General features: G+C 35.5%; 2 protein-coding genes across 3 annotated transcripts; both read right to left on the reverse strand.

The window, feature by feature from the left end:
* Positions 1–576: 576 nt before the first annotated feature.
* On the reverse strand, positions 577–1,766 carry LOC103844386 (acid phosphatase 1). Of its 2 annotated transcripts, none has more exons than XM_033282264.1 (3): positions 1,297–1,766; positions 999–1,232; positions 577–954 (listed from the first exon to the last, which is right to left on the reverse strand). In XM_033282264.1, exons 1-3 carry the CDS (start codon positions 1,701–1,703, stop codon positions 927–929), a joined length of 669 nt encoding a protein of 222 aa, XP_033138155.1. In that variant the 5' UTR covers positions 1,704–1,766; the 3' UTR covers positions 577–926. The 2 variants fall into 2 exon arrangements, with proteins under 2 accessions (XP_033138155.1, XP_018510996.1); XM_018655480.2 differs by having other exon boundaries at positions 590–926; positions 1,023–1,232.
* Positions 618–13,517, reverse strand: LOC103844387 (putative U-box domain-containing protein 53). Its single transcript, XM_009121179.3, has 11 exons — positions 10,919–13,517; positions 10,286–10,567; positions 10,090–10,214; positions 9,883–10,004; positions 9,592–9,782; positions 9,231–9,505; positions 9,040–9,138; positions 8,558–8,941; positions 7,691–8,455; positions 1,023–7,616; positions 618–926 (listed from the first exon to the last, which is right to left on the reverse strand). Exons 2-10 carry the CDS (start codon positions 10,524–10,526, stop codon positions 7,434–7,436), a joined length of 2,385 nt encoding a protein of 794 aa, XP_009119427.2. The 5' UTR covers positions 10,527–10,567; positions 10,919–13,517; the 3' UTR covers positions 618–926; positions 1,023–7,433.
* Positions 13,518–13,523: the final 6 nt, after the last annotated feature.

Genomic DNA, 13,523 nt, shown 5'->3' on the forward strand with positions numbered 1-13,523 from the left:
ATATCACCTGAGAGTTTCCCAATACAAAACAAAGATAAATTACCATCCAAGATGAAACTATGATCAATCTCTTACAAACCCCACTTCTTCTACTTTACCAAATTCAATTATTAACCCAAACATGAGATTATCAAAAACAGAGCAACTAAACAACAAACATTTTTTCAATTAAAAACCAACACTCTCAAAAACAAGAGCATCCAACAAAGAGCGGAACTTACTGGTGTGCTCGCGATTCATGAGCTTGAGAGTCTCCTCTTTGTGACCAAACCCTTTGCGATTGTCGTTATGGCTTCTCGTCAAGTTCTTGCGGAATGTCTTGGCGTCGAAGTCGGAGTCCATCAGCAGATTGGTGAAGGTTTCCGGCGGGGGAAGGATCCGGGGGAGAAAGCCATGGAGATCAAGAGAGAGAAGAGATAGAGGAAGAGAAGAGACGTATCTTCTGGTACCTAATTAGGAGACATATCTTGTTTTAATTACAATTTTTCTTTTTTCTTTAAATCAAAATTATGCTAAGAGACCCTTCTAAAAGCCAGCGATAAAGATGGTCTAACAAGAAAATGGATGTTAGTAAGATTTATGTCAACTCTATACCATATTATTATTATCCAAAGAAGCGTTTCTGAAACATAGCATTCTGTCATTAGTACATTTAATAGCTGACAAATTACAAGCGGGAGGCAAACAAAATAACAACATTTTCATTATCGCTGGTATCTACACGGTGCTCTCTTGTCTTCTTCACTCTTCAGGGGATATAATACATTGGATTAGGGAGTTTGAAAGATCGTTGAGAAATGGAGGAACCCAACAAATCACTCCACTGATCACCTCAATTGCCTCTAATCCTATATCCCTCTTTCACCATCTCATCCCTCTTCTCAGATTTGTACAGCGTCGCCATTTTGTGCTGTTCATCTGGAGATCTACAAGGCGAAAGAAAAAAAGAAAGATCTAAGCGCACACACAAAAAGATTGCAATGGGGAAAATAAACAACAAAAACTCTCTGTTTCCGACATACCTGAGAATAAGCTTGTCCCAGTTCTGGAAACCAGCATTGATGAGGTTTTCAACAGTGACAAGCCTGTGGGTCTCTTTCCTGCCTGTAAGCAAGAAAATCTTGTAACCCAAAGCAATCACTCTTTGGTAAAGCTTCAAGCTTGGTGCTATGGGTGGTGCCACTCCTCTCTCTACCCACTTATCAAACTCCGAGTGATCAAAAAGCTCAAGCCTGCAAACAAGATTGAGAAACCAATAAAAAAAAAGAAAGAAAGGGTGAAGGAGGAGACGTGTACCCGAAGGCATGGTCAATGTAATAGGGAAGATTGGACAAGAGAGTCTCGTCGATGTCGAAAACCCAAATATCTTTGCCGTCGCCGGAGAACTCGACGCTGCTCGCGAAGATCGAAGCCTCTTCAGAGAGGCTCTCCAGATCGGTGGCGTAACCTCTACCCATCACGTAGTCCTTCACGTAATCCGCGCACTCCGCCGGAATCGTGCTCCACGGCGCGAGATTGTTGGTCTCCGCCGCGAATCTCCAGCTCGTGCAGTATAAATTGACCTCCTCGCCGTCGACTTTCTTGTGTTCCGACGGGTACTGGAGAATCGACGGCTTCGGCAACAGGGAAGTTTCGTCGGAACACGCGGAGGATAAGAAGAAGAAGGAAACTAGTACAAGGAAAATCACGCATATCTTCTTCATCGAATCGATCAAAAAACACGAATCTAGGGTTTCTGAAAATCAAATTGGGTCTTTTAGGAATCAAATTAAAATTTCGAATCAAAAGAAGGTTAATATATAGTAATCTGCGAAAGGAATCAGAGCAAAATCCAAATCCAAAGAAAAGAAAGGGGAATGTAAAGAATCGATAAACTGAATAGCGTTGGGAAGAAGAAACCTTCGATTTAATGGAGGTATGACAAAATAATCGAATCTATTATAAACCAGAGGAAGGAAAATGGAAACGACGACGGGAGTGGCCGGTGACGTGTATGAAAAGCCAATTTAAAAGACAAATAATCAAACACCAGTTATGGACCCCACTTAACCATATGTGTTTTTTTTTTCCCATCTGTGGTTTTTATTCGACAACAAAAGTTTGTTATTTGATTGTTGTCGTATAATTACTATGTTGTCCACTGATAAAGTGATAAATCATAAATGTTATCATTTTTTTTTTGCTTAGATAAGTGTTATCATCTTATTTAAGTATTTGTTATCTTTTCCTACGATTCTTTATATTAAAATGGTACTTGTATATGATGAATTCTTAAGTAAAAAAGAGTCACTAATGAAAATCTGCATTTTATAGAATAATTAATATTACAGATTGTTTTCTTTTAAATAGAATTAACAGAATTTGGATAAGATCATAATCCAGAATTTTGATAATTAAATTGAATAGCGATAGACGGATACTTGCACGCACGCAAGTTACGTGTGCAAACAGTGTTTTTAGGAATTGATTGTTAAATAGTTAGAATTTGTTTTTTTTTTTTTTTTTTGACGTCGAAAGGCTATTCTATTACTCAAACTTGAGGTGGTCTAGGTAACCAGACCGGAATAGAACAACCAATAAAAAGTAACTCCCTATGGAAAGATCTTGCAGTCTTAGCTAAAAAGTCTGAAATCTGGTTTCGCGTTCGTGGAACATGCATGATGCTGAAGTCCGGGAAGCATATCTGTAACGTCTCTATCCTCTCCAACTCCGTCGCAAAACTTGGCCACGCCTGAGGGTCCTTTATCATTGCAATCAGCTCCTTACAATCCGTTCCAAAGCTCTGACATGTTGAGTGTTGAAGCATATTCTCCATCGCCCATCGCAGTGCTTCTACTTCCGAATGCAAGGCTGATTCGCGCCGAGTGAAGTTCCTTGTTCCCATAAGTTGAATGTTCCCATTACTGTCCATCAATACCCATCCGCATCCACTGAATTGAGCAGAAGATGTCCAAGATCCATCTAATAAGCAGATATTACCCAAGCTTATGACTTGGGTTGCCACCGGGTTGTTATCTTGTACCACTGGTTGCACCAGTTCGTTAGCATCAAACCAGGCTTTGCATTCACTTTCTGCATGTCGAACTAGTTCCAAAGGATCTCTGTCTATACCCCTAAAAAGTTTTTCATTCCTAGCCTTCCAAATATACCATATTATCCAGGGATAAGGATCTCTGTCGAGTTCTGGCTCAATAATGCTATTCTTCCTCCAAAACAGAAAGTCCATATTCGTGTAGACACTTGATACGGGAAATATATCTGGGCTTGTCGGAGTGGACGATAATGACCAAACTTGGAGAGCTGGTGGACATTCAAAAATGGCATGGGTTACTGTTTCCTCTAGTTCTCCACATCTCGGACAGTAATTGTCACACCTCATATTGCGTCTTGTTAAGTTCCTCGTTACTGCCACATAACGTTTTCGTAAATTAATTATTTTAGTCAAATTCTATATGTGGCATAAAGTCAATATACACTTTTTAAATACAAAATACATGTTTCCATCTCTTTAATTTTTTTTCTTTGGATACTGTAGGCATTGGCATTCGGGGTCCCAATCGGGTCTCGATTTTTCGGGTTTATCAAAATCAGCCACATTCGAGTTTTATGAAAGTTCGGTTCGGGACCAGTTCAGATTCTCTTGGATTCGGGTCGGAGTTAGTAAATCTTCAAAGAACCAGTACAACCCGATGTACTTTCGGGTTCGGATCCCAATCGGTTATTTGGTTTAAAAGTATGTAATTTGTATCTACTTTGTAACCAAAACATAAGTAAAATCGGTTCTTCGGTTTTAAAATACATGATTTATATATATTTTGTAACCAAAACATAAGTAAAATTGATTCAAAAATAAGAAATGAACATCAAACACGATTATTTAAAATCAAACGAAAGGTAAACATAGTTATTGATAGAAAGAAAACCAAATAAAAGAAAGCATAAAACGAAAACCAAGTTCTCATGAAATAAGAAACATTATTCAATGAAAACAAAACCAAAATCTAAAAACTTCAAGCTTCAACCGCCAACTTAAACTACCAACCTTAATGTAATAGATAATTATTTTAGATGTTCAATAATATATTAGTGTATTTTGGATACATATTAGGAATTAAGATCATGTTTGGTACAAGCTATTTTGATGGATTTTGAATCTTTCGGGTTCTATCGGGTACTCATTTAGGTTCGGATTCGGTTCGGATAATACCCATAACCCAAAATACCATAAAACAAGATCTAATCGGTATTTACGTCGGGTTCGGATCGGTTCAGATTCCTTTTTATCGGATCGGGTTCAGTTCGGATATTCGGGTTCGGTTTATTTGCCCAGCCCTAGGATACTTTATTTATTTGTTGTTCTATTCCGGTTGGATTATCTAGACCAACTCATGTTTGAGTTTTTCGATGTCAAAAAAAAAATTCTTTGGATATGTTTACTTCTCTCACAAGGAAAAATATATGCAGACTTATTCAATCATTTTAATATTGATTATTACATTTTTTTTGGTTGAAAGGTTGTAAGAACATGCATCTCAACAACTTTATTTTAAGGGTGTTTCTAATTTATATAAAAATTTGGGCTCAATTGATAACACTGATGAATAAAAAAATGGAAAAATAAATGAATAAATTTTCAATTGAGGCAATGAATAGATATAAAAAGAGAAATTGCTATGGATTTTTTTTTCCAAAACTTAGAAGGAATAAAGTTATTCATTAATTCATCTACATATTAGGAAAATAGAGGAATTTAATGGAAGATATATATAATAAAATTGACAAATAATTCAGCATGATTTGTATAAAATTAGAGGAATAGAGAATTTAACAAAAAAATATTCCTAAATTATAGTCACCAATTGGAGCCTTAGTATTGTTCTCCAGTTGTAATTGTACATCTTCTAATACATTTTTAATAAAATTATATTCTGCACTATAGTCCTTCATATCAACCATAATTAACTATAGTAATAAAATTTTATAATTAATTCTACAACATACCCAAAGTATATATAGAATGTTATTAAATAAAATTATTAGATAATTATAATAATTATATATATATATATATATATTAAATCTCCTAGTCCAAATTTTATAGACAATAATTTGGTCGCCAAAATAAATCGTGTAGTATTTTTATATTCATGAAAAATTCCTTTATTGTATTTAATTTTCGTAATTATTTATGTAATATATATATATAAGCAGTAATTTTATGTTAATCTTCTTAACATAATATTGTGTAAGACTATTTTCAATGTTATGTAACATGTTCTACATATTCATATTATAATATTTTTATTTTAATATATATGTGATAAATAGTATATGTAAGATATATAATTATAAGTACTAAACTGAAATTAAATCTATTAATAAAATTATTTGTGTAATATAAATTATAAGAAGTGTAAAAACTCAATTAAGGATCTAAATAGTGAAATTTTATATGAGATTTATTATTTACATCTTTAGTATTTAGATATATAAATTTTTTTTTGGAACTTCAAAAATTATGATATGAGGATATAAGATCTGACACATATCTAAATCCACTTAAAAAAATATATCATTTTTTCTCTCTCAAACAGAACCCTAGCCCTGAATAAGCTACCGTCGTGTGTTTGTCATGCTCCGACGGTTTGACAGTTCCAATTAGCTCTTTTTATAATATTTTGGATCTTACCCTACAATGTTGTTGGAGTAGTGGTGGGATTGGGTCGCAGTGGCTCTGTGCGGTGGTTGTGGACGAGATGGTAGGGTTCCGACGCTGGTGAAATTAGTCGTTCGATGTGTCAAGTGTATCTCCTATTTGTAGTCATTTTCGAATATGTTTAGAGAATGGTGAAGGTGGTTTCTTTAGATTAGGCTGAGTTGAGGTGATAGATACTACGAGATGCTCGGTTTATAGAGCGGGTGTCTTTGGCTGTTGCTGGCTTTCTCGGGATGTCTTTTTAGATTCGAAACTGTTTCCTGGTGCGTGGTGTAGGTTAAACCGGCTCTGATGTGGGTTTGTAATTCTTTCATTGAACCTGGAGCAGCGGTTTTCAGGCGGCCACTGGTTGTTCATTGTACTGGTATCTCTGGCTCGGTTCCCACGATGAAGTCTCGTTAGTGATCTTAGCTTTGATTTTTTTTATAAAAAAAAAGCTTCGATTTTATGCTTTAATGGTCTTAGTTGTAAAGGAGGTTCAGATTTATTTAGCCTTTTGGAGTTTGACTGGTATTTCGACAAGGTTTGTGTTTATCTTTCTTGAGTCTCCGCTCAAGGTTTCTTTCCTGTAGTTTTTGGGTTTCGCTACAAAAAATAGTCATATTGCATATATTGTTGCAATATGGTAATATATTATTGCAAATATAAGATTACAACAAAAATATGACAAATTTTAACTTCTTAATGTTTGTACGTTGCAAATTCATGTTTGTTGCATAGATGTAGCAAAATTAGCAATGAATTGAGTTGTTGCTGAATCTGTCATATATTTGCAACAATTTTTGATAGCAACTTTTTTGTATATTTACAACATACTTTTGCAACATAAATAGTGACAAGCCATTGCTACGTAAAATAATAGCAAACAACATTGCAAATTTGCAATTAATTTTTTACTTGCAATTTAATAGTATTAATGCAACAAGACATATATGATTTTTTGATATAATTACAACGTATAGATGCAACGTATATATGCAAACACACACACACAAAATCAAGCTTCTCACAAGCAAAACTCTTTAGGTCTTTTTCTTCTTTTACTTAGTAAGTCTCGAGAGTATAAAGTAGTAGTTAGTTCGCAGATTCTGTTTTGGGCGGCAGTGAAACAGTCTCATCGTGGTTGTATCCTAGAATTCAAAATTCGCATCCAAACCGTCTCACATTATGGGAGATTTATTGAGTTAAGGAAAGATATCATATCTCGATTCCATAAATTCAGTCTATTTCCTTAACGATTTTCTAAACGTTTTTTACATCTACATTATCGTTTATTCGATTTTTGTTTCGTGATTTTCAATCATGATTTTCGCGGTCCTACATTGGTACCCCACATTCTAAACCCAGATTCTAAACCCTTGATCGGTTTTGAGGGAGGCAAGCATTACAATTATCATCTTGTTTCACTTTCTTTATCTTTTATCTCCTAGACCTCGAGACTGTAACCACATCGCATATATGAAGCTTAAACACGTGCTCATTGGAATCTTGCTACACTTCAATGATCATGTATCAATATGGTTACGATTAATTTGTTAGACACTGATAGGTGTAATCTTGTATGAAGTTACGGGAGAAATAATAAGATGTTGAACCAAAGCAGAAGAAGCAAGAAAATGGCTATGAGAACACCATCCGTTAATGTAGGCTATAAACGCTAGACACGCAATTTCAGAAAAGAGGAGACACCAAAACGGAGCGCGCACTTTTGTTTGCCTTACTGATTACTACATCTCCACTCAACAATGGCTGCATAAAGAGTGTGATTGGGCAAAAGGTTAATGTTTTGTAACGGCAAATTAGTCACCGGCGAGGTACGGTGGTCCGCCATCCATTCTTCTATGGCTCGCCGGTCATAGGTATAACCATCAGACGCAACACATGGCTCATTCATCACATCCTGCAACACATAAAAGCATTCTTCTAACAAACTTCTCTCGCAAGAAATAGGTTTCGTAATGAACAAGTTATTACCTTAAGTAAAGGGCAGAAGAAATGGCTTGGAGGTTGCTTCGGTTCATAGGAAATCAAGGTTCTTGCATTTTCAGCTACCTTGTTCAAGCTCTCCAACGTTGGAAGAATCTGATTTTCAAGATCAGGCCTGTCTTTAGCACGGATCTCTGTACAATAGAGGGCTAAAGCAGCTAATTTCCGGGTTTCTTCCATTGGCCAATCACCAGCCTTTTTATCAAGAATCTTTATCAACTCCTCGTCGTCATTGTTCTCCATGGCCATTTCTACTTTATACGTCAGCGCTATAGCCGGGAGAGCGGTAAGAAGCTGCAGTATGATCATTCCAAACGCATAAACGTCTGATTTGGGAGATAACCTCCCGGTTCGTTGATATTCAGGATCGATATAGCATAATGTTCCCACGGGGCTTGTCTGTTTGTACGTTGTGAATTGTGTTAATAAAGGGTCGACTTGGATCATTGTGGAGATGCCCACGTCTCCTACTTTGCTGACAAAGTTATGGTCAAGCAAGATGTTGGCTGGTTTAAGATCACGGTGGATGATTGGTCTCGGCTTTGATTTGTGGAGGAAAACTAGCGCTGATGCTACTTCCCAAGCTATCCTGAACCGGACGAACCACGGGATTGGTTGACTATTGTTGACTCTGAACAGTCTATCTTCCAAGCTACCATTTTCCATGTACTCGTAGACTAGGGCACCCTGCTCTGGACACGCACCTAGTAGGAGAACCAAGTGTGGATGCCTGATTTTTCCCAAGATTTTGAGCTAATAACAGATAATAAAAATGTCTAAGCTTCGTTTTTTTTAGAAAGAAAGATCATGAAAACTTCAATCAAGAAAAACGCTTAGGCTAGGCTGTCTCCATACCTCTTGATCGAATTGCTTGGATAGATTACTTTCCGGGGAATGCAAAACTTTAACAGCAGCGATTGTATGATGCAGATTGCATTTGTAAACATCCCCGTAAGCTCCCATTCCAATCTTTAAATCTTTAGAGAATGATGAAGTTGCGGTTTTGATTTCTTCCCAAGTGAACTCTTGGTATTGCAGTTTAGGAGAAACAAGGGAACTTTCTTTAAGCTTCTCCTTCTCTTGGGCTTCACTGGTGGCTTTCATCTCGGCTTCTCTTCTGTGTGCGACATCTCTGGCTTCCCTTCTCATCTGCTCAAACGTCCGTGTTTCCTTTTCTTCTAACGCCTTTGTTACATGTTCCATAAGCGTTAATTCTTCAAACTCATGAAGCTCATTCAGCTGACACACATAAAGGTGGCAAATATATTAAACACAAACCAATATATAGCTAAGAAGCTTCATCAAATAAAATTTATCCAATTATCTATAAAATGGACCTTGCGAGAAGCATCCAAGGCTTCTACTTGAGCCAGTTCATACATTCCTTGAGCCCGTCTAAGTTCATCCCTCAGCTTTCTAATTTCTTGGAACGTGTCCTTAAATCAACGAAAACATCTCTCATTTCCAACTGCTTTCGAGTTCAAAAGGAGGTTTAAGAAAATTTATAATGGAACCTTAATGTACTTACCTGGTTGTCTGTGAAATAATCTTCACTTTGAGTAACATTATCGTTGCTAGACATATAACTCCGAGGAGGATTCCAAGAAACAGTACGCGATGTTTCAGGGCTACTTCTCTTGCTAACTTCCTCTTCAGCATCCGAGAACATGCTTGTAGTTCCATATGAGTCAACAGAATTAGTTTCCATACGAACTGAAACCCCTCTTACTATTGTCGGGAGATGTTGCAATCTCTTGTCGGACATAGCAAGAGATTTGGATTTCGGTGCATTTGACATTGCATCTAAAGAATGTACATAAGAAAACTTAGACTCATATGAATCATACGTTAGTTTGTAGACTAGTTAAAGATTGATGAAAGCCCCAAACCTGAGGTATGTCCTGAACCAGAAGAACAACTAGATGTATCGGTTCTCTCACTACCAGAATTTGTTATAGTTTCATTCATCTGCACATCTGACGACGACTGTTTCGAAATAATGTAGACTCCTTTTGAGACAACATAGATTGTGCAAAGGTTTGACACATAGGCTGCTATTTTCGCGGTAACATCACGATTCCTATATATGCAATATTGTCTCAACGCATAAACTCATCAAGAACTTCAATTACATATATAATCAAACGGTCAAACCAAACACATAACGTTTCAAGCCGTACCCATACAAGCCAACATGAGATGAGCGTCCAACGACAAGCCTGCTTATCAAATGCTTACTAACCTCTCTGGTTATCGCCACTGCAACGCTATTTGATTCAAGAACTTGAAGTTCTACAGCAACCTATGTGAACAAGATTCAGAAAACAAAAAACTCTTTAAATAGCTGTAAGATATATTATGATAAAAGAAGACCAAGAAAGACAAACCTTTTTCCGCTCGCACATCCTTTTGTAAGGTTTAAGAAGAGTTTCTTTAGTCTCATCCATCACTTGTCGTCTATAAGTAGCCGCCACATCTTCTGGTGCCTCAGAGATAGAGACTATCTTTCCAGCTTAGGAAGGAAGTATAAACCCGTATCAGGCTATTAAGTCTCAGGTAGAGAAGAAATAGTTTGGAACTTACAAGGTGTAGGTACAGAAGTAATCTTTAAATGGACATGAATCAGCTTGAACACAACGTTTTTGTCAGAAGAGAACTTTTCGACCGCCCACTTAACTATTTTCTTGCTTTTGCTGCTCCCACTAATAGCGATCGCAATGGTCATCGATTGATAAGGAGACGCTACATTAGAGCCGGCCTTCGTAGGAAGCTGGTCCAGCACCGGCTTGGGTTCCAGATACGACTTTTTGAAAAAAAAGTCCATTTAAGCTGCTTGGCTTTCCTCTAACCAAATGAGATACTAAACTGTGTCCAAAGCCATTTAAGGAGATCAAATTAAGATCATTGAGTCAAACCAAAATGAGGAAACCAAGGAACAGAAGACAAAATGATATCACATTTTGATGAAATAATGACTGTAAAGCTTCTGACCAGATGGTGATTTCAAACAGATAGAACATGGATCAAGAAGACGCTTTGGTATCACAAATTTATACATTCCAAAAGTCTTACTTCGATGGACAACTAGACAATGCAACTGGAGACAAATTTAAAAAATCAAGCCTAATAACTAGGAAACATTTTCAAAACACGAAATGTATGATCTGAGATCATATACTCTAATACACCTGAAAAGGAATCACAAGTTTTACATACCTGATCAATAAAAGATGTAGCTATGATGCTTGTACCCAAAGAGAAGAAGTTGTTGCAGACACTCTCATTTTGATATCTTGAAGCCAAATAAAGCGATTGAATCTTGTATTCTCAAAGAGGCAACGCAAAGAGAAGCCACATTCGTGCTCCAAGTTTCAGAGACAACGAAGTCCTTTAAATAAACCATCGAGTCTTTGATAAAAATATAAATAAATAAACCATCGAGTCTTATAAAGTTTCTATATTATTATTATTATTAATATAAAATAAGACAACTAAGTAACGACTCATGATAATGGTTGAAGGATCACTCTTGAATCTTGATATTTACCCTGTCTCTCTTGCTCTCGCAAGAATTTTCCTTCATTAATTAGTTATCAAATTATTATTGTTTTCCTTAACTTCAAGGGGTTTTATTCAATTTACCGGTCATATTGTCAACACGAAAGTGAGCTTATTTTGTTTTTAAAATTATATGCATTCCTTGACGATGTTATGAAGGGACAATTTGCTACCTAATACTAAGTTTTAGGTTTGGAAAGTGTCTCTTTTAAAAGCTAATTTCTTTTTTCGTGAACAGCCGGAAATATCTTTCATAATATGAATAAGAAGCATCAAATCTTTAAAATTTTATAAATGAAACAAATTTTCCTAGTTCAAAAATATACATCGTTTCACATCATTGTCTATGACATGCTGTTCCATGAATATAATATTCTCAGAATTGCTATTGAGTAAATTTGTTAAAAATATTCTAGACAAAATAGTGCGGATATCTTATTTTATAGGTTTTTGTGTCGGTTGGAAGAATCTGCGATGGACGGCTAGAGAATATAGAGTAGGCGGGCCGGATGAAATATTTGTTTTTTTATGGCATGGGGTACCATTTTTTCTTTATAAGTCATATCATCAATTTTCTGGTAACTAATATTTTTCCCACCAGAAGTAGAGATGTATTGTATTGCAGACGTCTCTTTGGAAGTTTCCAACTGAAAAGGTGATATATAGGTGTTGGGTTTCTCCTAGTGGGGAAATCCAATGGCGTGATTGTGGTGAAAATGAGAAGTTAATCTAAAAGATCAAAGTGATCATTTTAGAAACTCATTTTGAACACTTTGATGCTCTAGGTAACACAATCACATATTTTAAGTATGAGCCAATGATATTTATCCATGAGATGGTATTGGGTTTTTGTGGGTTAGTGAGACATTATATAAGTCTTTTGACCTAATTTTGTGGTAAGCTAAGCCAAGGGTGTTCCTGAGCACAGCTGGATGAAACCTGGGTTTAGGGGCCCCCCTTTTTTAAAACCCCAATTGTTTAAAACAAAATTTATATATCTAAAAAAAAAACATAATAATAAAAATTCATTTATATCATTAGAACTGTACTTGACATAGATATATTTAATTTTATATAAACTTTTATTGTTCTCCTTCCTATATCTATCCTAACTTAATTTTTTTTTTTGATTTAGTGTGAATTTAGTGAAAAAGAAATTTGAGAAGAAGTTCAGTAATATGTTTGTAACTTGACGACACCGACAGGCGACAACGTTGTAATCATCACTTGCGATACATGAGATGAGAAGGAAGATACCCCTTGCTATAGCTTCTTGGAGAATTTTTACCATGAAATAGAACACCATCCGTTATTAGTTTGAATTCTGATCCACTTGCTGGTACAGAGAACAATCAAACTCAGTTGGCTGTGATAAATAAAAGAAACAATGACATAGATCATTTACACAAAGCAAAATAAATTGCATAAATAGTAGAATATATAAATCATGTAAAATTGTATATAGTATTCAATTGGATAAAAAATTGCCAACTGAATAGTAATCTCGCACTTTTAAAGCACATATCAAAATGTATTATTATTTTAAATTCAAACCATCATTTCGTTACAGTTTTTTAAATTTTGCTATCGAGTCCACATAATATTTTTAACCTCAATAATAAAATGAGGTACGATTATAAAATATCCAGTAAGAGTGCTCAATACCGTCCACTTACAACTTGAAATAATAAAAAATCTTGTCAAACCATAAATTTGTACTAACAACTTATCAAATCTGTTTTAGTTCTTATATTTAGTAATTTCATTTATTTAGCAATTTTAATTTTACTTAAAGGGTGTAAGTAGAAAATTAATTTATAATGACTGTTAACATTTTAGATCTTAATTCTATTGATTTACAGATTCTGGAATTCTTTTTAATATCTCAGGTTATTGATTTTACGATTTCATAATCTCCTAAAAATTAGTTGTAAAGTAATTTCACACACTTTACTTATGTGTCCTCTATACAATCATTTTTACTAAAAATATAGGGTTGACTGCCTAAAACCACCCTTAGACATGTACACCCTACTTATTACCCTCTTAACTATCAAGCTCTTGAAAAATCCCCCCAAACTTATAATTCCTCTTTAGATCTCCCCCCAATGTTTTTATTCTCCCCCTCTCTAATCCAATTTCGAAATCATGATTATAGATTAATTAATTGCATTTTGTATCCAGCGATGGCCCAAAAAAAGGACCCGACATTAAAAACAGAACCAACCCGACCCAGATTTTAAAACATAACTCAAATCAATTT

The sequence above is a fragment of the Brassica rapa genome, chromosome A10, assembly GCF_000309985.2.
Source record: "Brassica rapa cultivar Chiifu-401-42 chromosome A10, CAAS_Brap_v3.01, whole genome shotgun sequence".
In the NCBI taxonomy this organism is placed as follows: Eukaryota; Viridiplantae; Streptophyta; class Magnoliopsida; order Brassicales; family Brassicaceae; genus Brassica; species Brassica rapa.